The 25,694-nt window shown below is 53.8% G+C and overlaps 10 protein-coding genes across 10 annotated transcripts; 6 read left to right on the forward strand and 4 right to left on the reverse strand.

The window, feature by feature from the left end:
• The first annotated feature begins 147 nt into the window (after positions 1-147).
• On the forward strand, positions 148-2,369 carry BO80DRAFT_428440 (putative ethanolamine kinase). Its single transcript, XM_025720253.1, has 6 exons — positions 148-282; positions 380-646; positions 729-840; positions 912-1,375; positions 1,426-1,757; positions 1,803-2,369. The coding sequence occupies exons 2-6, from the start codon at positions 482-484 to the stop codon at positions 1,975-1,977; spliced, it is 1,248 nt and encodes a 415-aa protein (XP_025571422.1). The 5' UTR covers positions 148-282; positions 380-481; the 3' UTR covers positions 1,978-2,369.
• Positions 2,370-3,130: 761 nt separating this feature from the next.
• Positions 3,131-4,012, reverse strand: BO80DRAFT_448619 (uncharacterized protein; the record flags this gene model as incomplete). Its single annotated transcript, XM_025721688.1, has 4 exons — positions 3,131-3,240; positions 3,306-3,494; positions 3,557-3,718; positions 3,913-4,012. The coding sequence occupies 4 exons, from the start codon at positions 4,010-4,012 to the stop codon at positions 3,131-3,133; spliced, it is 561 nt and encodes a 186-aa protein (XP_025571423.1).
• A 1,065-nt stretch (positions 4,013-5,077) lies between these two features.
• BO80DRAFT_197558 (uncharacterized protein) lies at positions 5,078-5,975 on the forward strand. The gene has a single exon (XM_025714166.1). The coding sequence runs from the start codon at positions 5,337-5,339 to the stop codon at positions 5,796-5,798; it is 462 nt and encodes a 153-aa protein (XP_025571424.1). The 5' UTR covers positions 5,078-5,336; the 3' UTR covers positions 5,799-5,975.
• Positions 5,976-6,055: 80 nt separating this feature from the next.
• On the forward strand, positions 6,056-8,844 carry BO80DRAFT_197395 (uncharacterized protein). Its single transcript, XM_025714165.1, has 8 exons — positions 6,056-6,555; positions 6,605-6,633; positions 6,682-6,721; positions 6,768-7,059; positions 7,110-7,223; positions 7,270-7,595; positions 7,662-8,051; positions 8,099-8,844. Exons 1-8 carry the CDS (start codon positions 6,313-6,315, stop codon positions 8,450-8,452), a joined length of 1,788 nt encoding a protein of 595 aa, XP_025571425.1. The 5' UTR covers positions 6,056-6,312; the 3' UTR covers positions 8,453-8,844.
• Positions 8,845-10,070: 1,226 nt separating this feature from the next.
• arfA (putative ADP-ribosylation factor) lies at positions 10,071-11,129 on the forward strand. The gene is made up of 4 exons (XM_025720254.1): positions 10,071-10,460; positions 10,569-10,813; positions 10,878-10,943; positions 11,015-11,129. Exons 1-4 carry the CDS (start codon positions 10,313-10,315, stop codon positions 11,105-11,107), a joined length of 552 nt encoding a protein of 183 aa, XP_025571426.1. The 5' UTR covers positions 10,071-10,312; the 3' UTR covers positions 11,108-11,129.
• Positions 11,130-11,557: 428 nt separating this feature from the next.
• Positions 11,558-12,521, reverse strand: BO80DRAFT_438000 (uncharacterized protein; the record flags this gene model as incomplete). The annotated part of the gene is made up of 2 exons (XM_025721022.1): positions 11,558-12,466; positions 12,519-12,521. 2 exons carry the CDS (start codon positions 12,519-12,521, stop codon positions 11,558-11,560), a joined length of 912 nt encoding a protein of 303 aa, XP_025571427.1.
• A 1,754-nt stretch (positions 12,522-14,275) lies between these two features.
• On the forward strand, positions 14,276-16,693 carry BO80DRAFT_364652 (DUF3405 domain-containing protein; the record flags this gene model as incomplete). Its single annotated transcript, XM_025716160.1, has 1 exon — positions 14,276-16,693. The coding sequence occupies one exon, from the start codon at positions 14,276-14,278 to the stop codon at positions 16,691-16,693; it is 2,418 nt and encodes an 805-aa protein (XP_025571428.1).
• A 322-nt stretch (positions 16,694-17,015) lies between these two features.
• Positions 17,016-19,444, reverse strand: BO80DRAFT_197876 (putative flavin-binding monooxygenase). Its single transcript, XM_025714167.1, has 5 exons — positions 18,697-19,444; positions 18,543-18,649; positions 17,965-18,500; positions 17,459-17,912; positions 17,016-17,377 (listed from the first exon to the last, which is right to left on the reverse strand). Exons 1-5 carry the CDS (start codon positions 19,304-19,306, stop codon positions 17,225-17,227), a joined length of 1,860 nt encoding a protein of 619 aa, XP_025571429.1. The 5' UTR covers positions 19,307-19,444; the 3' UTR covers positions 17,016-17,224.
• Positions 19,445-20,522: 1,078 nt separating this feature from the next.
• BO80DRAFT_458396 (putative cytosolic Cu/Zn superoxide dismutase) lies at positions 20,523-21,194 on the forward strand (the record flags this gene model as incomplete). Its single annotated transcript, XM_025722275.1, has 2 exons — positions 20,523-20,769; positions 20,872-21,194. The coding sequence occupies 2 exons, from the start codon at positions 20,523-20,525 to the stop codon at positions 21,192-21,194; spliced, it is 570 nt and encodes a 189-aa protein (XP_025571430.1).
• Positions 21,195-21,644: 450 nt separating this feature from the next.
• Positions 21,645-24,732, reverse strand: BO80DRAFT_496491 (putative quinate pathway repressor protein QutR; the record flags this gene model as incomplete). Its single annotated transcript, XM_025724027.1, has 3 exons — positions 24,717-24,732; positions 21,946-24,526; positions 21,645-21,899 (listed from the first exon to the last, which is right to left on the reverse strand). Exons 2-3 carry the CDS (start codon positions 24,430-24,432, stop codon positions 21,645-21,647), a joined length of 2,742 nt encoding a protein of 913 aa, XP_025571431.1. The 5' UTR covers positions 24,433-24,526; positions 24,717-24,732.
• Between the last annotated feature and the right edge of the window lie 962 nt (positions 24,733-25,694).

Consider the following 25,694-nt stretch of genomic DNA (forward strand, 5'->3'; position numbering starts at 1 on the left):
GCTGCGGTGAATCGTCAAAAGGCGGAAAGAGAGGGGCGTTCAGGTCCCGCCGCCGCTTCCAATCAGATTGCAGGCACGAGACCAGCGGCGACATCTTCTCCTCCTCCTCCTCCTCCTCCTCCTCCTCCTCCTCCTCTCTCTCTCCTAGCCATCTTCGTCATTCTTCCTGCACTTCGTAGTTGAGAGTCTCAAGTGCCGGCAATTTGTACTCGTCAGCCCCCTTGCCAGACGGCTCACGGACCAGGCAGAAGAAGTCAAATCTCTAGTCCGGTCTATTGGTAGGTACGTGGGTACCCTTGCTCTATAGGCATGCGCCCATGCCTTATCATGCCAATAACAACCGTGACCATTATGTGTGGCTGACCTTTACGTGGAAAAGTTCTAGAACGACTAGACCCTGGTCGACTGTCGCATACTGATCGACCACCGCTTTTTTCCTTCCTTTCCTTCTCCCCCTTTGTTTGCAACCACAACCGTCACGATGCACTCTGAAAACCTCAAGCCCTTCCGCTACATCCCCCTATCCTACAACCATGCCGACTCTCATGCCTCCGCTCTGAGGCTCATTCTGACACTCAACCCACACTGGGAGGGACGCGACAACAAGATCGAATTTGTGCGATTCACGGATGGTATCACCAATACTGTGTGTTCCTTTGTCACCTTCCTTCGCCGGTGCCCGCTGCAAGAGGCAGGCACCCCAATCTATGGGGCTAACATGGTTCCAGCTTCTTAAAATCGTCAATCGCAAGCCCGGTTTAACCGAGGAGCAGATAGACCATGAGGCTGTACTGATGAGAGCGTACGGTAACCACACAGAGATCCTCATAGACCGCGAAAGTATGCCACCCGGGGTTTACGATACCCCTCCTCTGCCCATTGCGACACATGCTGAGTAGATATCTCTATAGGAGAAACGAGCTCCCATGCTCTCCTTGCCAGCCATGGCTTAGCCCCTCCTCTTTTGGCCCGCTTCAACAACGGTCTCCTGTACCGCTTCATCCGCGGCCGGCCAGCTAGCCACGAGGACCTGGTAACGCCGTTTGTCTGGCGCGGCGTGGCCCGGAGACTTGCGCAGTGGCATGCAGTGCTGCCCATTAAAGGAGCGGCCGCTCCCACCGAACCCGTCGAGGATGTGCCCCTTATGCAACAAGTAAACATGGACACGGCCGACTGCCGAATGCTGAAGCAGGAGGACATCTCGGTGATCACGCCCAAGCAGCCGGGCCCGAGTATGTGGAGCGTCCTCCAGCGATGGATCCTGGCGCTCCCCACGACCACGGAGGAGCAGCGCAAACGGAGACTCGGTCTGCAAAAGGAGCTTGAGCAGGTCGTTAGCGAACTAGATGATGGAAAAGGCCTGGGTGAAGGCGGAGTACGTAGTGTTGGTCCCTTTCGTACAAGACACCAATTAACCTATACCAGCTGGTCTTTTCTCACTGCGATCTTCTCTGCGCCAACGTCATTGTGTTACCCGAAAGCGCCGACTCGGACGAGGCCACTGTCAACTTTATTGACTACGAGTATGCCACTCCCTCGCCTGCTGCCTTTGACATTGTCAACCACTTCGCCGAATGGGGTGGCTACGACTGCGACTACAACATGTTGCCCACCCGTTCTGTGCGGCGTGAATTCTTGAGCGAATACGTCCGGAGCTACAGCCACCACAAGGGCATCCCCGAATCTTCCCATGCAGAAATCGTGGACCGTCTCTGCGAGGACGTCGACCGATTCCGCGGTATTCCCGGATTATACTGGTATTTCATTCCCTTCCCTAGAAGATCAACAGCTAATTCAAATAGGGGCGTCTGGTCACTCATCCAAGCCCAAATCTCACAAATCGACTTCGACTACGCATCCTACGCCGAAGTCCGTCTTGGAGAATACTACGCCTGGCGTCGGGAGCTGGACGGGTCACGGGCACAAGCCAACGAAGAGATGCCTCTCCGGGAGCGACGATGGGCTCAGGAAGCTTAGCTTACCTGCATCTCACATTGCCCGTTATGCTCCCACTACCGCCACCAAAATGTATATCTCTTGGATTTGTTGACATAGCAAGCGATGAACGTTCCAGCGACAGCATAGTTGAAGTCTGACCATCAGTCAGGGTTCAACAAGATCTTTTGTTGATGAGTGTGGCGTGGTAGACAACCAGGGGAGCTATGAAGTAGAGGATGGGATGGGTACAAGGATACAGGATGACATATTCTGCTTACTTTTGATTTCATTTGTCTTCGATCCAGTTGGTGGGTTTGCTTACAGAAACTCGGTTGGGATAGATGGCTATCCAGCACTGGCTTTATTCATGTCTATAGTTACCGTTAGTTATTGATTGGTAGATAATGTAATCAACATTTGTCGTTACTAAGCCAATAACCGAGTAGTCAATCGCACCTCACTGAATAAATTACCAGGGTTGTTCATATGTTTTCGATCTTCTCCTCTAGGAGAACCTTATGTTCATTCAATCCAGTCCCATACATTAACCGCAAACAAGATAAGAAGTAGCACACTTATCCAAAGAGATTATAAAGACGTAAAGATGTATTACCTCAATCATTGTGTAACAACAAAGAACATGGGATCAGTTATGACTGTTCAATTGAGATCATTTAGCTTTTAAAACGCTCCCTATCTTGATGACTACTAGCGTGGCCCGTGGGGATAGTATTATATTGTGAAAGATAAACTTACTGAAGAGATCAGTACCACATATACAGGACTGGATAGCCTAACGATATAGTACATTGAAGATATCTGTGATGTGCATAGCAATTCATCTACCAGTTTCCTCTGAAAGTGGGACAATGTACAGTAATCCTCTGTATACGGAACTGGAACTATAACCAAGAACATAAACCTGTCCGCGATCTATCCCAACCGGACGACCTCCTCAAAAGTCTCCTTCGAAGCAGCCTTCCACTCCGCCTCCCGAAAATCATACGGCCAGCCGTATTGTTCTTGGAGGATCTTCTTGATCCTCGGGTACTAGACACCAGGATTAGAATCTTATCCACAGAAGATAAATCATAGGTGTATGAATACTACCTCCGGATAGTACTTATCCCATAGATACCGGCGAAGTCTATACCCAGCTGGAATAACTCCAAGGGATTTTAGTTGATGGAAATTACGACGCGAGATACGTCGGTGCATGATGGGGATATAGTTTCCGGTAGTCGTCGTCGCCGTTTTCGTCTTGGGGAGGTGGGTCGTTGAAGTCCCATGCGCGAATGGTGTCTGGTTCATATCAAATCAATCCAAGTTCTCCACTAGTGAAGAGCTCTAGTATATAAGGTACATACTCTCCTTCGTATCCAGAATCAGATGAATCCCCTCATCAGTCCCACAACAGAGCGCAATCTCATGCGGTAGAAGAAAATCCACTCTCGGCTCGTCGAACATCCAGCGATCCGGATCGCGACCAGCCCGGGTTTGATCATCGTGGATATATACAAAGGCCGTGGAAAAAGGCATAAAGGGGATATCATCCGCTAGGTTCGGGGTCAGGGGGTAGGGAAGTCGTTTCATTAACGAGATCACCGCGGGTCGAGACGGAGTTCCTCGCACAGAGTCTGGTTGATGGGGTGGCCTTCTGGGGGGGCCCAGATGAATTCCGAGGGGGCGATGTAGTTGAGTTGGAGGTAGATGCGGTAGATGTCGCTGATGAGGGAGATGACGGTGTCTTCGTTGTAGGGGAGGCGGGGTATGTCGTAGTCTATGGCGAGGTCGTCTTGTTCTGGGCTGGGGGGGGGGGACTTCTCGGATACTGGGTCTGGGGTTGGGGGAGGAGGAGTGATGGCTGCTTGGGGGATCGCTGGCGTTGGGGGGGGGGGGGGGGGGACTTCTCGGATACTGGGTCTGGGGTTGGGGGAGGAGGAGTGATGGCTGCTTGGGGGATCGCTGGCTGACGACGCCGGAGGATTGCGATGATGATGATGAAGAATAAGGCTAGGTATAGTTGGAAGCAGGAGCAGACGGGCCCGGTGAGAACCACCCATGCGGAACGCATGTTGGGTGGGTGATGGTGTCTAGCCTATCTAGTGGAGGAAAGGTGAGGGATAGCCTAACATTGGAGATAAATAAAGAGTAGATACACGCTAGCAATATGCCTGGGGTACGATGCAATTTAGTTTGATGAGCTGCTTGGACCTCGTGCTAACTACTTCTGGTAGAAAAAGAAGCCACTGGGCTTCCAGTGACAGCTCCAAACCCAACCAACTTGGCATATCTGGAAGGAGTGACGGTATATACATGCACCACCACGTTGCATCTCATACAACCATCGCAGGAATAAATAGGTAGTCCAACTCGCAACTTATTATCTTACAAAGATCTTAATGGCTTGCGCTCTCTTATCCGAATCTTAAATACAAAGATTTCCTATAACGTAGTTCGTGCCCCTGGACAACGCATACACTTCAAAGATACTACAGTAGTAGAAGATAAATAGGCTAAAGAGAGGTGTTGTCATCCGAGGTGATTATCCTTGTAATTCACCCCTTGTATCATGGTAGGGCTTTATGTTAAGACTTATCAATAGGATTCGCTCCCTTTCAAGGTCGCCCGCCTGCTGGTCCATATTGACAAGCCGTGCGGTATGGTAAGACGAGCTCGTTGTTGACCTGTAATGAATTTCAGGGTCTGGTGCAGACTCGAGAACGTCTGGGGCTTTATTTGCACGAGGAGCAGCTGCAGCCCCAAGAACTGATTCCTTAGTCAAATGCTGTCTTGGGGGTCGTAAAGATATATCGGCAGCTCATGATCAGCTAGCATACCAGGCGATTGCCCTGCCATGGCCTGTGGGTTATAGTAAGCTACCGTGTTGTAGCAATAACTTGGCCCGCCTCAGCATCTTCCTAACCAAGGCGGCATCCTTCTAAAAACCATACACTGTACTCAGGGTGGCATGGAGGGTAATATGATCCCTCGTCTTAGCTTCTCGCAAGTCCTTCTCGCGGATTATTGCATTGCTCCCCAACATTCTCAAAGCAGACGTTGTACTTTCCAGCATCAGAATATGGGTACGTTCCATCATTCATTCAGGGATCTAAAGTGGAATGTTAGTAAGATATCTCCGTCCTGTTGATATGCCTGCACCTACCTGAGGTCGGGGCCATGGCAGTGGGTCGCTTGTAAAGTTACTCTTAGAACTAGACACTTAACCTGGTGGCTGAGTTTAGGTGCAGCTGGAGGTGTACGAAGCACCGAAAGAACACGAGTGCTGTGAAATACAAGGTCTGCACTCCCTGTTCTACGGCACGTTCAGGCTAGCGAACAGGAAAACAGTCAAACCTATAGGGGAAAGCCAGAGTAAAGACAAAGGCGGTTCCAGTATGACCGCTACAGCCTGGCGTACGTTGAGGATTGAACGAAAGGCTGTGCTCCGACCTCCGACTCCGCGACTTTGCTTATGCTACTTCTTCCTGTTCAGTAAAGGCTTATCTTCACGCCTTGGAACAAAACATGATCCAAAGCCATCCGAGTCTGTAGGCATTTCATACAGAATTTCCGCACGCCATCCATCGAGATCGATCACTAAGAATGCATTCGTTGGCATTGGTGAGAAGATTGCCTGCGAAAGTCCCCTACACAGGCAGTTGTCTCTTCAGGCTCCCACATATGATCCAGGCTATCGCTGCAAGGCGCAGCCACTCGATGTGGCTGAGACATGCAGGCCAGTGAGTAGTCTATTTATCCCTGCAACACCAAGCAATCCAGCCATACAAATCCTACAAATAGAGTTGCACCTTTGTTCGTGCAACTCGGATGCAGGCCGGGTCAGTTGCAGCGCCTAAACCCTCCCAAGGGCCTGCATCACCATCCGGGAAATTGTGACGGCGAAGCAATGGACTATGCAGGCAACCAGTACCTATAATTGGTGCTGGTGACCCGGGCGCTAAATCCCTGCCTACGGCGTACCCTGCCGTGTGTACATCTGGACTGGTGGGCATGATGGGCGGCGAATGGAGGGGCTTGTGATGGATCGCTGACCCCTCGTGTCACGGGCGAGTCACCTGCAATGCACTAATACCCGCCCATCAGGTCTAGTCCTCCTCCTGTATCCACCCCCCGCTCCAGCTGAGGCCGTCTCAGCGCACGAATGATTCGGGTCATTCGCATGCACCAGCACAAGGCTGACCGGCGACAACATGCTGCGTCGACCTATGCGCCCTCTATTTAGAGGCGCCCAGGCCTCCCTCATTCCCTCCCCTTGCTTTTCCTTCTACCATTGCATTGAGTACCCGGGTCATTCCATCCCGCTTTGTACGTTTACCTTAGAGACGATCTCAACTCTCTCTTATACGAGCTATGTCTGAGCTCGTACGATCGCACAGCTTCCAAACCCCTCAAGAATACTACTCGAGCTTCAAAACCAGACCACATCTCCAGGATGCATTTCGCGATATCGATGAGGCAAGCAACCTGAAGACCTACTTGGCGCTCTTGAAAGATTCCCAGACCCGCAACTTTGTGCTGGACTTTGGCAATGACGATGCATGGTGCGCGGTGAACTTGGACCAGGAGGATTTTGCGCTGCTGCTGCGCAAGCCAGTATGTCTAGAGATCGAATGCTTATTGGCAGTACAGCTGACAATACCAGAAACCAAGATGTTTTGGCACTCGGTGGATGTAAGTTACCTTGTTCGGGTTTCTCGGCTTACGATTAACTTTGAGTAGCAACATCTGGGCTCCCGAGCAACAAAAGGAGTTGATCAAGGTTCGTTCGATTGGAAGATTGTTGATACGTTTGCTGAAACAGATAGACCATCACCAGTCACTATGGTGTCTCGGAACGTCTGCAGGGAATGATGTGTACTGACCCAGTGGAACGACCGTTGAAGGCCACCGTGCCTACCGAGCCTCCAAGGAACAACTTCCGCCCAAGAAACTCCGATCGCCTGCGTCGTTCTCGTCCGGATGATGTGGAGGGAAACGCCCTGCGAGACCTAGCAGATCCGGAAGAAATCCGTGCTGCTGCTTCGTTCAGAGGTCTAACGTTCGCCAATGTGATCGACCAGATATGGCACTTTTGCTCGGTGGACTATGGTCCGAAATGTATTCCCATTCAATGAAGTTTGATCTTTGCGATATTCTAACGCTGATAGACACTTGCGTCGGATACAACTCGCTCTTTGTGGTACCTCAATTCGAGATGGATAATGGGAGGGAATTGCCAGCAGGGAAACGACTATGGTCCTGGTTGATCCTGTGTGACGACGGTAAGTATGCCTTTGATGAATGTTCGCTTTGTACTTACGAGCCAAGGGACTGTAATTTGCATGCAAGAGAACCCGTTTCCTGGTCTCTCTGGGCCATCGGAGAAAGAGCTACAATCTGTGCTCAGTGTTGTCCGCCGGAACATGCAGCTCATCTTCGCAGGTGTTTCTAAGCAGCACTTTGCTTCGTCCGAAAGCGACTCATTGGTCACCATCAGAGTACGGCCGTTCTTTGAAGGTGGGCCAGATCAGGTGAGCATCAAGCAAGATGACGGCCCAAGTCTGCTTTTCTATTATATATTCGACGACTGGGTTTCCTCGTATGCGCTTGTTGCGCAACGCGAACACAAGTATGGAGTATCTCTTAACAGACTGGTAAGTGCTTCTATTGAGATATTCCGTATTAATGTCGTGGCTAGAATGACCTGACACCGGATACAGAGACAAGATATGCTATCAAAACCGGTGGTCGATCTAATTCACGACTTGCATCGGCTAGGAAGGCAGTTGGCAGTTTTGAAGCGTCTCTATCAGAGCTACGAGCTCATCATGATGCGTATATTGCAGAGACAGCGCATGCTTCGCGATGAAGCCCGTTCAAACCGCCCACAACTGGCCATTGGGCAAAGCTTTGGAGAAAACGATGGGGATTCCCGCCACTCGACCACGCGAAGTAGTTTCAGTTTCTCGACCATCCCAGATGCCAGTGTAGGCGTCCAACTAAGCCCGCCTGCCGTGGCTCGATTCGAAAGATTGCTCGATCGAATCAAGCTATACTGTCTGTCTGAAATTGACAGCTGTCTGACAGAAAAGGAAAACCTCACTTTTTTGGTAGGGTTTCAATCCTCGCGTGGGAGGAAATGCTAACGCATTGATAGAACTTCAACCTGATTGCCCTTAAGGATTCTCAGGCTGTTGAGAAATTAACGAGGATCACAATCCTCCTGGCAAAAGTGACGATTCTATTTTTACCAGTCAGTCTAATGACCGGCTATTTCTCAACAGAACTCCGGAATGTCAAGGGTGAATATACGATCAATCAATACTGGGTCAGCTTTGGGGTGATCATGTTTCTGTCCGCAGTCTTACTCTGGGTCTTCGGTTACGCCAGCGACACCGTGGAGGGCAAGACAATCTATCAATCCTTGTCCCGCAGCTTCTTCCGGATGTCAAGAGACAGGGTCTCCCACCATAAAAACGAGGCACCGGGCGGCACAATTCATCGATCTTGATGCTGGAGATCCGCCGCACCATGTGATGCGAATGATACAACATGTATAGAATGTACAATAGACGACCATGAATCTCAGGACTCGTGAGCCAGATTGATCACCAATCTGCTTATCACTGACCAATGCCACGAATGCGTTTTAACATTAGATCTTGAGAGATCAGTCACATGATCGGTCTACTGCTACTCCATTTTGCAGTGGATGTTTCGAATAAAGAATAATAGGCAGACTGATATGATCTGTCGGGTGCATTGCCCCATCCAAACAGGGTCCATCTAAAGATCTAAGATTCTGCCACACCCGCTTGAATTTGTGTTCCCGGCCCACCCAATGCACGAGTCCTTCTGGCGCAAACGTTGATCCCTTGGTCTGAGATATCAACGCCGATGTTGTACCTGCAATGGTATCTCAGGAGACGGGGCGGTGCTCGTGGCTACAAGTAGGATCGCTGGCTTATCGGGGACCACGGATGAATAATAGCATGACGCGTAGTTACTAGTTGAAGTGGCCCCTGTGGGTTCCGAAGGCTGAACGAACCCGAGTGTCTAACGCAACGGCCTACTTTAAATTCTCGTTCAAGTGACCTGTCCAGCACAAAGGATCAAGATATGATAACGTCGCATATGGCGAATGTCCTGACAAGGCTTGTTTCAAGCCATCTGGACCCAGACATGAGCACGAAGCAATCTACCCTCGACTGCACCCCATAGTAGTGCCACCGAAGGCGATCCACTGGCACGGGGAAATCCAGAAAGCCGTGTCGGGAACCTATCAGGGATCAGGGTCACGGGTGGGAATCGATCCGGGTGTCTGGACCTTTGGCCCAGAGGGGCAAGGGGCAAAGGAGGCTGGCAGGCAGAGTGCCGGGGGAAGCTGAACGGTTAGCAGCATTTGGGGCCATGTTGGCGACATGAGGATAGGCAGCGATGGCGTAAAAGCGGTCCGGCTGGTCGTGGGTAAGCCGATCTGGAGGCAGCAGGGATTGCAGGAAGGGAGTCGCCCGTAAGATGGTATCAACGGTCGATGGACGGGAAACACCGTGTCCTCTTCGGGGGGAGACTCTTGACCGAGTTGACCGGGCCATTGATTGCGCCCGTTACTTGGATGGCACTGGCGGGTGAACTCTACTGGTTTAGACTTCTCACGATCTGTACCCTTCTTTTTGAATAGGCCCTGCCCTTGATTGAGCCTCTGTAGCGTGTAGTCAGTATCTCGATTGTAGCCGCAGCATCATTACATCGTTGGTAATTTTGCCAGCTGGTTTCGTTAGTGACGGAAGCTACGCCGGCGGCTGAATTTCTCGACCTGGCCGTTTGGCACCCAAAAATCCCACACCTCGACAAAACCGTACGGAGGCTGACCTGACCTGATCTGCTCTGCTCGCCCGCTGGTCACTCTCGGTATCCACGCCTTCCACTCACCACTCCTCCTCCCTCTCCCTCCCTCTCCAGCTTCATCGCACCTGGTAAGTCGCTACCCTCTCCCCCCCGTCTGGTTCCTCTGGCCTTGTCACCCGATCGCTGGTCCTCATTCCCTGGCCCTTGCACCTTCTGCTCCCTTCTCTGGCCATCCACCCTCGCCCACCGCTCTCCCCTCCCCCCTGATTTGTCCTGCCCGCCGTGTTTCCCCGGCGTGACTACCTTAACCTGATTACCTTCGCCCCTCGTCGTCCACTCCATTCCATCCGTCACACCACTCCCCTCTTGCCTTTTTATACCACCCCCTCAGCCAGACGTCACAGGTCCGTGGCCCATCGCTCGACCGCCCCTCCGACCGTGCTGTGGCCTTGCCCTCCTGATCGGTCAGATCGAATCTAACATCGCATTCATCCCTAGACCTTGAACTCTCGCCACCGCCATCATGGGTCTCACTTTCTCCAAGTTGTTCGACCGGCTATGGGGCCGTAAGGAGATGCGTATTCTGATGGTCGGTCTCGACGCTGCCGGTAAAACCACCATCCTGTACAAGCTGAAGCTCGGTGAAATCGTCACCACCATCCCCACGATTGGTCAGTCTTTCTCCTTCCCCGGTGCAGGGTCGTCGGTCTGTTGGCTCGAGGCTTGAGACATGGCGCATGGAAGGTCGATGGAACTAATATTGGTATCGGGTTGTCCAGGTTTCAACGTCGAGACCGTCGAATACAAGAACATTCAGTTCACCGTGTGGGACGTCGGTGGTCAGGACAAGATCCGTCCTCTCTGGAGACACTACTTCCAGAACACTCAGGGTATCATTTTCGTTGTCGACAGCAATGACCGTGACCGTATCGTCGAGGCCCGCGAGGAGTTGCAGCGCATGTTGAACGAGGACGAACTCCGTGATGCCCTCCTCCTGGTCTTCGCCAACAAGCAAGATTTGCCGGTATGCTTCAGGTTTCCCCGGAACCCCCTCGCCGGGATGATATATTGACGTCTCCTCTTTTCAGAACGCCATGAGCCCTGCCGAGATCACCCAGCAGCTTGGTCTGCAGAGCCTCACCCGCCGCCCCTGGGTAAGTTGGACCCCTCCACGTGGATGCCTAAGGTGTCGAGTGGTCGGACGCTAACGCTGCATGCTTTGTAGTACATCCAATCCACCTGCGCCACGACCGGTGATGGTCTGTACGAGGGTCTGGAGTGGCTCGCCGAGACGCTGCGGAAAACGAACCGCGACTAGACTGATGTAATGAGTGGAAGAATACCTGCAAGTTTGACTGGGAGTTGCGGATGCTGGAAGGGGAACCGGGGCCGGCAAAGTCACCTCGTGTAGGGAAGGGATATGCTACTTGGTGGTTCTTGTATGTTCTCTAACGGCTCTTCATTCCTCTATGCTATTAGCTTTTACTTTTTTCATCTGGCTCTTCACCTGGCGCCGATTTAACGATTGTTTTTCTCGACTTTTTTTTGTTTCCTGGCCGCGAAGATTCGATGGATGATCCAGCGGGCCAGATGTATGTGACCGCGTGTTGGCCCGAGAATGTAGACTGTGCATGTAGTGGCCGCTCTGTGAGTTGATAACGTCTTTATAAATATAACCATCTTATCAGTCTATACCAGCACCATGCCTATCTACCCTTCCGATGTCCGCGAGGACACCACCTTTCCAACTGTACGACCACCTCATTGACTACCTCGCCACCCCCTCACAAGCCATCCGCACACCCCCCCGATACACCGCACCAGTTCCCTCCCTCTTCCTCTCCCCCCGGGGCAACTCCTCCCCGCTCACCCACCACGCCGCGGCCCGAATAATCTCCAAGACAGTTTCCAACTCGTCCCGATTCCGCGGCGCATACAACATGACGAACCCTGTCGGCACGGTGCGCAAATAACACCACCACCAACTCTCGCGCGTCAACGGGTGTCGTTGGCCCCACCCCCGCTCAATCACCAGCTTCACGTCCGCTGGATGCAGCGTCAGATGCAGACTCCCGTCGCTTGGGTGTGCGTGGCAGACTTCCCCGTTGCAGGTGCGGCGGTGACGCCATTGGTGGTTGTGGGTGAGGATGGTGGATGAGATGTCGCGGTTTGGGGTTATATTGGTATTGGTATTGCTGGTGGTGGTGGGATTGGGGGCGGCAGGACCGGTACAAAACACCCCCGTGCTGTGTTTTTCAAAACACGACGTCCCTTCGTATAAGGTCTCCGGGTGTTGGGAGACCAGTCGTTGGATCTCGGTCGAGAGGGTCTCGTACATGGCTTGGGTGCCTTTTTGGGTCATTTGGCGTTGCGGGGCGATGCCGACGACGGTGGGGCGCGGGCCCGAACGGTAGGGAATCGCGGCGAGGAGACCTTGTTGGGGGAGGAGGGAGGGAGGGAGAGACGGGGGGTGGAAGGGGTCGCGGATGGTGACGAGGCGGAACAGGCAGATGCGGAGGTAGCCGGTGGGGGTGGAGGGGGTGCCGCCGGGGCCGAGGGCCAGAAAGGCGTGGTAGTCTTTGCGGATTTGGTGGAAGAGGAAGATGGTAGGGAGGAGGACGATGGGGAGGAGGAGGACGATGGTGGTTAGGGGGATGAGTTGGGTTGTTGGGGGATCCTGGGGAGGTTAGTTGGATGTAGAGGAAGGAGTGGAGGGAGAAAGGACGGACCATGTTTGCTTCCATTATTCGGTGTAGTGGTGGTGAGGATTTACTTGGATTGAGTAACTTGAGATAGAGAGGCCATGGACAACTGACTCAAGTTGGGAGCTTGCATACCTATATATGCCGTTAGTCATCTGCAACCAGACACACATCAATGGTCTGATGGTCTGCAGACCGAGTGCCACGATATCAATATTGCCCCAGTTGATATTGAATGGCCGGGCCAGCAATCCGTCCCAGAAGTTCTGCTTCAGTGCAGGGTGCATCGCCAGGTGGGCCAATCATCACCGATGCATCACACCGCAAGTACTCTGCCAGCGACAAAGAAAGCTGGAGCTCTGCTTTTTGACGGCAAATTCAAGACCATTTCCGCCCCGAGCCGGTGGAATCTGGGACGATGGGACCGCCATTGTTCCAGGCTTGGAACGCGCGCGAATGACTTGAGTCGGTTGGTCGTCGTCACTGTGATGTATGACGACCATCACTTGTAGCGTAGCGTCGCGCAGCTCGCCTCGGGAACTAAGGCACCTTTAGTTTTTCGGAGCATAAATTCCGTCAGCCACGGTATGCCGATCCAGTCAGCGGATGACTTTTCCTCACTTTGAGGCGGTGGGATATTTATTGAAGTTTGTTTTCTGAGCCATTGCGATTGCCGCGTGATGTGTGTTGAGTCGTGCTTGGTGGCTGGCTGGCTGGTCGTGGAATGTTGGGTTAGAGCGTGCGGAGAGAAGCTGGGGTAATTGTGGGCCCGTGGGTAGGGTCAGCTGTGAGTTGTCGAGACTCGAGTGAGGCGTTGAAGAGTCTTGTGATGTGGGTGCGAGGCATCGGGGCAGATTGTTGGTTTTATAAAGTCAATTGGAATGGTGAGTGTTGCTGCGTTTGGTGATGGTTGAATGGGGTGGTACGTACCGGCTGACGGCTGAGATACTTGGGCTGATGGCGTGGGATGTCCCGGTCAGGTGGTTTACTTGGAATGGAGGCAATACACATTGTGGATGCTGATGACCAGACATGGGATTAGGATTTCCTGTGAGGTTAGGCATTATGCTGGCTGGTCCAGAGTCCTGGTAGATCGTTGAGTGCTTGCCATGAAGCAACTGATACCTCAGGCGACTAACTTCTAAGATGGGCAAGCGCGATCTGGACAGCGACTTACCGCATTGGGACGGCACGAGGCCCTCTGCCAGATTGGGCCAACCAATTCTCCGCCGGCCAACTTGGACTTTGATTTTGACTTTACCGGTTCAAATTTCATGGTTATTTCTACCGATTGACAGCTCTGTAAAGGTTATCCTGCTCATTGCATCAAGTGCATCGCACTCGAGGCTCAGTGCTTCCCGCCAAGCCGGGCCCGGCGGGCCTAGTGCATCGGTTGACGGTCCCTTGGGCAACGCCTTCGGCCGATCTATCAACACAGCTCGCTGTGCGCCTGCCTGTCAGTCGTGCCTTGTTTTGTTGATATTGAATCGGATCCCTTCCCCCTCATCGCCCGTGTCTGGTTCTGGATCCACTGGTATTGATCCGTGGTCACTCCGGTTCCGTCCCTGGTACTGGTTGTTTGTGTTGTTCCTACTATACCAGTGTCGCACGCCCATCGTTCGGCCCAGACTGGGGACGAACAAGGCCTTTGGGTATGTGTCGTACATTCACTGCCCTCCATGATGTACTGATCCGAGTCAGGACGTCCGTTCGCATTCTTCCCTTTCGGATGCCGTCCCATTGATCGATTCGCATACCTCGGACCACGCTGGTCTAGATCCGCCATGCCCGCCCGTCTCAAGAGGTATTCGGCCTCGTCAGATGCATCGTCGCCATATTCCACGGATGACCGCGACATCGTGATAGACGTTGAGAAGCAGCCATCGCGGCCCCGACGCCATTACCGCCATCATAGCCACAGCTCGTACGACGCGGACAGTGACGATGACTCCGCGAGCTCCTCTTCGGTGGCTTCCTATCGCCCCATGTTGAACAGAGCGCCCGTGCGCCCCCGCAGCAGGGTGGGCTATCGCATTCCCAATCGGATCATGAGATGGCTCTGCTTTGCGCTGCTGTCGTTCTTGATTCTCTTCATCTGTACCCTCTTCCGCTTTACCTTTCTTTCGACAGTCACTCGAGTCAATGTGCAGTTACCGAAACCCGCCCCAAGGCCGGCACCATGGGAGAATTTTCCATTCTTGAACCGGTATCATGGTGGTATCCGATCCTTGGTGTCGCGCAGTGAGGTGGTGCCAGAGTATCCCAACGACAATCCGGACGCTATCGGTGTTGACAACGAGGATGCGAAGGGCAATGATGTTCAAGCTCGGGATCAAGCGCTACCATTCTCGAGCTCGGTGTTCAATCCGTATCCCGAGTACGCATCTGCAGAATATGTCGAAAAGTACGGCGAGAAACGCGAGTGCTTCCTCGACAAGGATGAGACTTTGCGGGTTCCATTGGTGCATCACTATCCCGGCGTACCCCGTGGCTTCCCTGAGGCTATCATGGGCTCTAATGAGATGATCGGAATTCGAGATGACGTCTGCTTTGACCGGTTTGGACGCTTGGGGCCTTATGGTCTCGGCTATAGTGTGCGAAAGGGTGGTATCGGCGCTGGCCTCGAGGGCGACCGTGAAGGAGCAGAACGTGTCTGGGATGACTATCCGCCAGTCGACTTTCGTCACGTCGACTGGGCCGCTGCACAGAATCGATGCTTGGCCTCGAACAGCCATCGCTTCAGGGATCTTCCTGCGCCGAGACCCAGCCGCTTCCTCTCTATGTCTGTGGGTGCACCGGAAACTACGGATGAGAAGCCCCAGGGCAAGCCGCAGCCGGACTCTGCAAAGGAATATCTACCCCGGACGGCGTTCGTGATTCGTACGTGGCACGATCTCCACTACACCCCTGATGACATTCTGTACCTACGTTCCCTCATTGCGGAGCTTGCATTGCTCTCTGGCGGCGAATACACCATCCATTTCCTGGTCCACGTCAGAGACGAAACCCTGCAGATTTGGGCCGATGACGAAGTGTATGAGCGCGTGCTGAATGAGGCTTTGCCGGAAGAGTTCCGTGGCATGGCCACACTCTGGTCGGAGAGGCAGATGAATCTCATGTATGCCGGCTTGGAGGAGACGTGGGCCCGCGGGCTGTCCGTGCACGGCGTATATCGCAGCACCTACATGCCAATGCAATATTTTGCGCATCAGCATCCCGGATACGACTACTACTGGAACTGGGAGATGGATGCCCGGTATACGGGCCACTGGTATCACCTGTTTGACAAGGTCATCAGTTGGGCACGGGAACAGCCGCGGAAGGGTCTATGGGAGCGAAATGCTCGGTTCTATGTTCCCTCCGTCCACGGCACCTGGGAGGATTTCCGCCAGATGGTTCGAGTGCAGACCGAAATCGGCACCAACAGCCCGAACAACCTGTGGAGTGCATCCCGGCCCGGCCAAGACCGCACCCCCGGCGAGGTGAAGGCTCTACAGCAGCAAGGTGACAAGCCCATCTGGGGTCCGGAGCGACCTAACGAGCCAGATATCCTCGAGGTAGACGGCGAAGGCATCCCCCCGACCACCATGGAAAAGGATCGGTACAAGTGGGGCGTGGGCGAAGAAGCAGACCTGATCGTCTTCAACCCGCTCTTCGACCCCGAAGGCACAACCTGGCCGCTGCGGGACGACGTCACCGGATACGACCGCGAAACCGGGCTCCCTCCGCGTCGAGCCTCCATCATCACCGCATCCCGCCTGTCCCACAAGCTCCTACACACCATGCACAAGGAAACCACCCTCCACCGCCACACCATGTTCTCGGAGATGTGGCCCGCCTCGACCGCCCTCCAGCACGGATTCAAAGCCGTCTACGTACCTCATTCCATGTACATCGACCGTCGCTGGCCGACCCAGTACCTCGAATCGGTGTTCAACGCGGGCCGCAACGGCGCTTCCGGCGGCGCACGCACTTCCGTCTTCGGGGACAGGGAACACAACTTCCGCGGCACCACGTGGTTCTACTCGGCCGGATTCGCGCCCAACCTGTGGAGACGCTGGCTAGGCTACAAGGTCGACAACGACGGTGGCGAACAGGCTGAGCTCGCCGGTGAAGGCCGGATGTGTTTGCCTCCGATGTTATTGCATCCGATTAAGGACGTGGAAATGATCATCGATGATGGCGAACAAGCACGAGACTGATTTTTCCCCTCCCTTCCCTCCTGATGGATGCCTGCATAATGAATAATGGATGATTCAGAATTACGGGTACTATACATACTCACATACTGGGATGATTGATTATGACTATGATTACGTGGCGAACGGCGTTGGGGAAAAGAGACCAATGAGATGATTAATGTATATGTATGATGTATTTGTATGTTATCTGTATATGCATTTATGCATAAATGAGACGGTCCTACGCTTATGGTTATTTGACTTCGCTTTACCTACCGCATTGAGGATGTATGAATTCAGAAAGAATTACCCCTCTGACAGGGTGTAAATACAATGCCGTAAGTACCATTCAATCAATCATATTCACCATAATGATCTATGCTAATCGCCAATCCTAATGCTAACGCTAATACTAATACTGAATCTAACTATTTATCTACCTACCATGTAGCATGTATCACCGCCTTGCCCTGTACGATCATCATCATCCAACCCCACTATTGCTCGTACGCCCACAAAAAGATACTTATACCTGTGAAAGTATATACCAACTCACAATTTCGGCTGCGCCTGTGTCTGGTCCGCATCCACCAACCCAGCCTCAATGGCTTTGATCTGTAGAGCCAAGAACTTGGAATAGATACGACATAGGGCGAGGTTCCCCCCCATGTACCAGAAGCCGGGGTGACCGCTGGGTCGCCACATCTAGATATGGGGGAGTTTGTTAGTGGTGATGTGTGGATGGTGGATAGAGCAAGGAAGAGAAGGAGTGGGAGAGGAACATACGGCATTAATCTCGCCCTCCTCATCAAGATCCCAAACATCTTGACAGCGATCCGCGACACGATCGCCTAGCACTTTCCGCACTGTTGTGCGCATGTTATCGTACCCCGTTGCTAGAACGACGATGTCGGCCGGGAGAGTCGAACCGTCTTTAAGAACGAGGCCGGATTCGGTGAAATGCGAGATTCCCTCTGGACTTTGCTTGACTTTGATCTTGCCAGAGGCGATTAGCGGACTGCAGCCGACATCGATGTAGTATCCGCCACCGCGGGTCATGTATGCGCGGGCGATGCCAGCACCGTCGATGCCAAAGTCTAGTGCGAAGCCGGCGCGTTCTAGGCCGCTGAGGATGTCTTGTTCGGCGAGGGCTACGCGCTTGGTGAAGTGTACGGAGAGGGCGAATTGGACGGGATAAGGGAGGCATTCGTGCATTAGGTCGGCTTCTTCGGTGGGGGGCCTGGAAGTGACTGGTTAGTACGTGTTAGATGGGACTAGGGTGGAATACGAACCCGTTTTCGTCGTGTTGACCCTCATGCATCATGATGACTCCCTTCTCGACGGTAATAACATATGTCCCACGCCGCTGGAGCATCGTCACCTGTGCACCGTTCTCGTAGAAGTTCTGCGCAATGTCGTGGCCGCTGTTGCCGGTGCCGACTACCACGACCTTTTTGCCTGCGGCGTCCTGGCGAGATGCATCATCGTGTTGGCTACCGTGGTAGATTGTGCCTTTGAAGTTTGACTGGCCTTGGAAGCTGGGGACCAAGGGCTCGCCGGAGTGACCAGTGCACCAGATCAGATGGCGGGGATGAAGGATACGTTCGCTCCCGTCGCCGCGGACCACAGTCACAGTCCACTGTTTTGTGGCATCATCGTACTCGGCAGATTTGACGGAGGTTTGGAGCCAGACGTTCAGTTCCATGATACTGGCGTAGGCCTCGAACCAGTCTCCTAGCTTATCCTTCGGGGTGTATTGCGGCCAGTTCTTGGGAAAGGGGAGATAGGCCATATGGGTGAACTCTGCGGGGTCGTGGGTCACGAGGGTCTATTCAGTTAGATATGGAGATCACATGGAGATGGAGCTTACCCTGTATCGCTTCCTCCAGTTGTCACCGATTCGTTCGTTCCGGTCGACGATGAGATGTGACACCCCGAGGGATTGGAGTCGAGCAGCCATGTTGAGACCTGCCTGGCCTGTTTCATGTTAGTCGTGGGAGCTACACTTGGAGGGGTAGACATACCAGCACCAACGACAAGAGCAGTCGGCTCCTCTTCCTTGAACTCGATCAATCGCTGGCGTCGTTCAATCCAATTGCCCTGGCTGAGACCACCGGGCATCGACTCAATAGTCCCATCAGCTCTCCGAGCCCCCAATGGCTCCTCAAAGCTCTTCAATTCCTGCAAAGTGGTATACATCGAGTACGCTTTCCACTCGCCCGCATCGTTCTGCGTCAGATGAAGAATCCCCGTGCCGCGTCCGATCCGGGTCTCGAAGAAGAACATGGAGTTGATCCAATTCAGTCCCTCCGCGGGGGATTCCAGATTCGGCTGGTACTTGCCCTCATTCTGCAGACGCAGAGCGGAAATACCTGCGCCGGGCTGGTGTGCGGCCAGGAACTCCTGGATCTTCTCACGGCCTTGAATCGTGCGCAGGTCCCAGACTAATGCGAGCATATCTCTCCACCAGGAATCCTCGTGGAAGAGAGCTGGGAGCTGGGAGAAATTTCCCGCGCTGAGGAGGGACTCCAGATCGGTGATCCATCGTTGAGCGATAGCGCGTGGCTCTAGCTGACCGACAGGAGCAGGGGTCTTAGGAAGCTGTATCACATAGTGATTCTGAGCAAGAGACATGGCGAGAAAGTCAATGTCACAATAATATGTCTCGATAAAAATCAGTGAGATAGGGTACTAGTCGAGACCAGAGCAGATTGATAACAAGCCGGTCGTTGTATAAATACCCGAGCTGCCCCCGGGGACCCATAGCATTAGGAACAACAGCTGGCCGAGGGGCAGCGGAAGAGACGGAAAGATGACCGAAGGAACAAGCTATGGACATGCTCCGATGCAGGCTGCAGAGGACCGCAAGGAAGTCCGGGGATGATGGGTCAGATCCATCCTCGAGTCGAGGATGAGTTGCGGGGGTTTCGGCAGATTTCCGAGAATGCTTTCTGGATTCGGAGCTATCAAGCGTCCATCAACAGCTGTTATCGCCATCGTGGGCCCCTGGGTGGCTGCTGATCCTGGTCGATGGCGGGGAAAGTCCAGACCTGACGATCATCGTGCAGCGCCTATTTTACCCAAATGAGGAATTTAACCAATGTGGCTGACAGGTGCAGCAGACCAGATTGAACTAGTCGCTTGGCCAATCCAACCGGTGACGGAGGGTATAAAGAATGTCATTCCAGCTGGTGATGAAGACGAGGGACGAGAAAGAGGGAGAAGGGAAAATGAAAGACGAGAGACCATCCCTCCAGGTCCGGAGTAATGTGACCAAATTACATACTACACAGTAATGTATGTACAATGTGACAGCCTCTTTTATCCTCCGCCCAGACCCCGATAGACTTTCCTCCGCCGATCACCAACTTCCACCAACTTCAGTCCAGTCACACCCTTTGAGAATGACGCCCTTGGCAGGTTGGCACAACCAACACATCCAGACTGTGTCATAGCCCATCCCTCCCCCGAAAGCGTCTCTATGACAGCCCCGAACGCATTCCACCGGCTGCGACCTTCCCCCATCCGGAACCCACGAATCCGGGCGTTCCAAGGAATGTAACCATCACTGCCCGCCTGAAAGGGATCATTGTTTCACTCCTTACGCCCTGCATGGGGGGCTTTATAAAGGCTTCAATCCAGGGGGAGAACAAGGCTGGCTGGATTCATTGTTGACATTCAATCATATCAGTCATCGTTCTTTCTTTGTTCAGGTAGCACTCATTCCCTTCCCACCATCACACATTCGTTCATTCATATACATTGGACTTCCTCGCTCAATCTACCCACATCCACACTAACCCATTCTCTTATCCAGACTTGACCAGACTATCTATCTATCAACATCACCATGTGGTCCAAGACCCTCCTCGCTATCACCGCCTCCATGACCTGGTGTCTTTCTTCTGTCTCCGCCCAAACCAACACCAATGCCCCCGTCACCACCAACAACCACGGCCATCTCTACCGCGCCGAGCTCCAACCCAAGGATAACACCACCGTGGGCGGGCACGTCACCACCTACTCCGGTCCCAGCAAAGTCGGTATCAACCTGGTTGTTGAATTCTGGGGAATCCCTGATGATGGTCAACCCCTGGGTACGTCCCATCCCTCTGTCCCTTTCTATTATCTGTCATACTTCCAATTTAACTTTCCACCAAACCTAAACCCCACCACTAACCCAATACCCCCAAAAATAGCCTACCACATCCACGAAAAGCCCGTCCCCGATGACGGCAACTGCTACAGTACGGGCGCGCACCTCGACCCCTACAAACGAGGCGATACCATTCCCTGCGACATTAAGGCGCCCGAGACCTGTCAGGTGGGCGATCTGAGTGGCAAGCATGGACCCGTGTGGGCGCCTGAAGATGAGACGTTCTCCGTGACGTATACGGATTGGTTCTTGTCGAATAACGAGGACGATGTGGCGTTCTTTGGCAATCTGTCGGTGGTGGTGCATGCGTCGGATAACTCGCGACTGGCGTGTGGAAACTTTGAGGTGTTTGATTTCGGTCACTAGGGTTTTGCTGGGGGAGTTGAGGTGTATCTCTAGTTGATGATGGGTTGGACTGGGTTAATGGCTGTGTTTAGGTTCAATGGCTGGATTTGTCCAGCCCTGCGGCTGTGCTAATAGGACTTTGTGTTGGCTATTTTTAAACGTCTCAGACGGTTGGGTTTAATTTGATTATCGTGTTAATGGGGCTATGCCCTCTACATGTTCGTCAGACATTATGCCATGTACTTGCTGGCTGTAGTCGTAGGACCCGGTGGTGCACTGCAGAGATGTGCTTCGTCTTGCCGGTACCCAGGCACTCGTCCGATGGGCCTGGAGACCACCGAAACCAGGGCGTTATTAATCCACATGCCACCGTCAATCCCGCGGAGACACGGACTAGGTGGCCGCCTCATGCCGAAAACGGCGCTGATGCCATGCACAGCGCATCCTGCCAATTGGCACTTCAGGTAGGCATCAAGTAGGCTGCCCTTCCAGGTTTTCAATCCGACTTTGGATGACCCGGTCATCGTATTGGCCCTCCTCGCCCTCGTATTCCTTCAGGACCACCATCCGCATGAGCCGCCGCGGCGCACGACGGCCGGTAAACAACTCAAATTGGGCAAACCCTTGCTCCGGAAGAACATCCAGGCCGTCCAGAGCGACCCAACCACGATGGGAGAGACCTCGTATTTGCTTCATTAGCGGCGTGTTGAGTGTTTTATAGGCCAGCTGTCATCAATTAGCGGGATTCTGCTAAAGTTCACTTAGTACGTACCTCCACAACGACGCCACCGGTGGGGCTTTCCAGCCACTGGACGGGCATCTCAAAGTTGGGAGCCGGCTGCCCCCCGATGCTGTGGGTGGGGATACACGAGCAAATGACGGTCGGCTGCTTATAGTTGGCCGGCCAGCTCTCTTGCAGAGAACGGATCACGTGCACCTGAGGTCGCGCCGCTGATCCGACGCGGCCAGACGGCAGGTTCTGTCGATTGTAATGGTAGGCCAGCTTCTCGGCGCTGGCCAACGTCCGGTTGAAGATGAAGATATTCTGCACCCCCAGGTGGATCATGGAGTAGATGGCAGCGCGCGCCATTCCACCCGCGCCAATCACCAGCCCGGTGGAGGACGGCCGGATGGCATTCGCTGGGGACAGTCCCCTTCGGAAACAATTCCCGATTCCAATCCAATCGGTGTTGTCGCCGTGCAAGGCCTTGATCGGCCCAGCCCTGCTTTTCTCCATGTACAACGAGGAATTATTAGAGTCGAGGGCTTTGTCTTCCAGCCGCCGGATTGGGATGAGCGTGTTTACGGCGCCAATGGCTCGAGCATGGGGGGACATGGAGTGTAGAAGGGGGATGGCTTCGGTTTTGAAGGGCAAGCTGACACTTGTTCCGCCAAAGTGCGGGTTCTCCACCAATTCATTCAGACCGCGCAAAGATGACGACTGGTGTAATTTATACTGGTGTGGCATCCCACATCGCGCATACGCCGCGTTATGCATGGCGGGGGACAAACTGTAGGTGATGTTGGCACCAAAGACGAAGAACTGTAGGGGATCCAACGTAAAAGAGGAATAAAGCGCTTCCTGCGCCTCGCGCAAGGTAATACACGGCAATCCTTTGGACTGCATCTCGGGAACCAGCGACGGGTGGGTTATAGGCGTCAGGATCGGATTGAAGCAGCATGACAATCGGCCCAAGAGACCCGAATTGTATGCAATCAGCGGCAGCTGCGGGGCAGGAAGCGACTTGATATAGTCGCGGAAGCGTTGCACGGCAAAGTTGTCGTCGATCGTCATCGCTGGCTGGGTCAGCCGAACCATGTCACACCCTAACCGTTTGGCTCGCTCGTAGAGCTCCATGTAGTGGGTGTCATCCCACCCTCGCGCTGGGGCCTGGATAGCGGCGAAATGTCCGATCACCTTGCTTGCCCCTTTGGAGGCTATGATTTGTGATAGTACATTATCCTCGTAAGACAAGTCCACTGTCACAAACTCCGGAGCTAATCGTAGACCGTGTTGGACCAATTTGAGATACTCTGTATCGGCACGTCGCGACGGATCCTTTTGCTCTGCGCCGAGACCGTAACGGGATACAGTACTCTCCACATGGTATATTAGAGGAACAACTGTGTGCCGTCGGATGTTTGCCACGGCCTGACTGATTCTGTCGGCAAAGCTCGAGTCGAGGCCGAGGTGAGAGGAAGGTGGCTCTGCCACATCCAGCTTCAACTCAAAAGCATCGGCGGTCGACTCGAGCTCCTCGATGTCCAGGTCTTGTTCCAACATGGAGGAAAGCGGTACGGTGACGGCGTAGGTAAAGGTGCGGGACTCCACTGGCTGCATCGACAGCGGGAAAGATGAATTATGGCGGCTGAGGTCCGTCGTATCGCCCGTGGCGAACGCGATGAAACAGAGAAAGTCGCGCTGTAACTGTTTGAGGGTTAGGAAAGGAGTAATTGCTTGGACTCGTTGGTCTAGCTCGGATTCCAGTTGCGAGTCGTGACCGTCTTTGGGGACTGGATGGTCGGTGATGCCCTTTTCGGAGACATTGAAGAATTCAAGATTGGAACAGGCGCGGTAGATTGGCCCTGAGAGCTCAAGGAAGCGACGGACCTTGTCCGTGTTCCACGCCTTCAGATAAGATTGTATGCTCTCCGGGTCACGGAGGATGTAGATGACAGGATGGGTCTTCGCGTACTCCCTCAGCAACGTCTGCCCACTGCGCTCCATGGAGCCCGGTCCGCATGCAATGACACAGCCCTCTTGGTTATCCGTAAGCATGGACTCCATCACCCTGGCTTCCTGCTGACGATACTCGACGAGATCAAACTCCTTCTTGTAGGACGCGCGTGAACGACCGGTCACCTGCTGGAAATACCGGTCGGCATCGATCAGCCTCCTCCCCGAGGTGGCCGCCAGGATGACCGCCAGACTGGACTTTCCCGTGCCCCGAATCCCGGTCAAGACAATGGATGCATTTGGTGAGAACTTTCTCTGGGCCTGAAACGGTCCATCAAAGGAGGCCGGGGACTGACGATTGGAGTTCAGCTCGCGCAAGGAAAACCAATGCGAATTCTCCGCATGTTCCGTCTGGGGAGCGGAGTTGACTCGTGGACGCGGGGCATTGTCAGGGTAGGTAGGATCTACTGCGTGGGAGGCATTCGACGTAAGCGGGCTGTGTGACAGGCGTCTGCTGCTCTGCTCGACGGGGCCTTCCAGCTCGTCCAGCTTGCGTTTGGGAGGCTTCACGAGGATGGACATGTCGGGTGGTTATACGCAAGGATGCAAAATACTGAGGACAGGGTGATTGTCAGACCCACGCATGGCTTAGGACGCGAGTTCCGAAGATTAGTTCCTGCAGGACCGACCGGGCGCATTCAATGGTAAGCATTGGTCTGACGGACGATAACAGAATGATTTTGCGGGGAGGCAGTCAACTACTCGTGTAAGCGGCGCAATGAGGACGGATGCTCAGCACCCACTGGGGACGGGACTAGGAGACAGGGAGAGGGACCAAGAAGACCAAGAAGACCAAGAGAACGAACCTGGTGGCTGCAGGAGTTGACGAGGGTGGATTGTGGAGAGCGAAGTGCGAACGAACCGCGGGGAAGAAGCGACTGCCGAGCCAGTACGAAGCCAAGGGACAAGTGGGATGCGGACAAAGGCTCTGCCGTCGCTGGGCGTATTTTTGCCGTAATTACCAGGGCGGGCGGAAGACCCGGAATGGACTCCGGAGGCCGAAGTTGGTTGGCACGGTTCCTAACTTCCTAGTAACTTCCTGGTCTGCCTGGTTACCCCGCGGGGAGTTGCCTGCGTCCCCAGAGGCAATGAGGCACACAGGCACGACTAACCACAATTTCGGGGTGGGTGTGCGGCTGGAGGCCATGCGGTCGGAGCCTCTCAGCTCCCAGCTGGTAGGGATGTTACCAGGGTCTGGAGCCCTCCGCGTACCTCTCCAGCTTTCAGCTTCACCCCGGGGGGGCATGCAGTGTCCCCCCAATTTCCCCTCCACATCCACATTCCACAACCCATTATTACACACTTATACACTACACCGTACGCACTACACAAACTGGATCCCGGCGCCTTACTCCATCTTGCCCACCGGGAATCTTTAGCGTTTCCAATCCGCGGGTTCTAATGGGCCTCCCCTCGTTTACACTTTCCACCGCAGCGCCCGTAGCCCCAATCTCGATCCTCCATCCATGGGCGGCGCTGACGCTCTCACCCGCGGGTAAGCAGTTAGGGCCGGCTTTTCCCCAACTTTCCTCCAGCCGTCATGTCCGCCAATTTTCCTTTCTCCGCTTTCGATCTCTTCCATCTCTCCTCCGGTCTCACCCCCTCGTCTATCAGCAATCATCCTGGTTTGTCTGTCGCTGACCGCTACCATTGGTGTTTTTGCAGGTTTTCGCATCGACGCTAACTGGTCTCGCCTAATCTTTCCTGCGGTGGGGCGGCTCCCAGGGCCAATTTATGAGGTACTACCTGCCGCCGGCAAAGGATTCATCTCTTGGCCGCGCATT

The sequence above is a fragment of the Aspergillus ibericus genome (genome assembly GCF_003184845.1).
Source record: "Aspergillus ibericus CBS 121593 unplaced genomic scaffold BO80scaffold_48, whole genome shotgun sequence".
Classification (NCBI taxonomy): Eukaryota; Fungi; Ascomycota; class Eurotiomycetes; order Eurotiales; family Aspergillaceae; genus Aspergillus; species Aspergillus ibericus.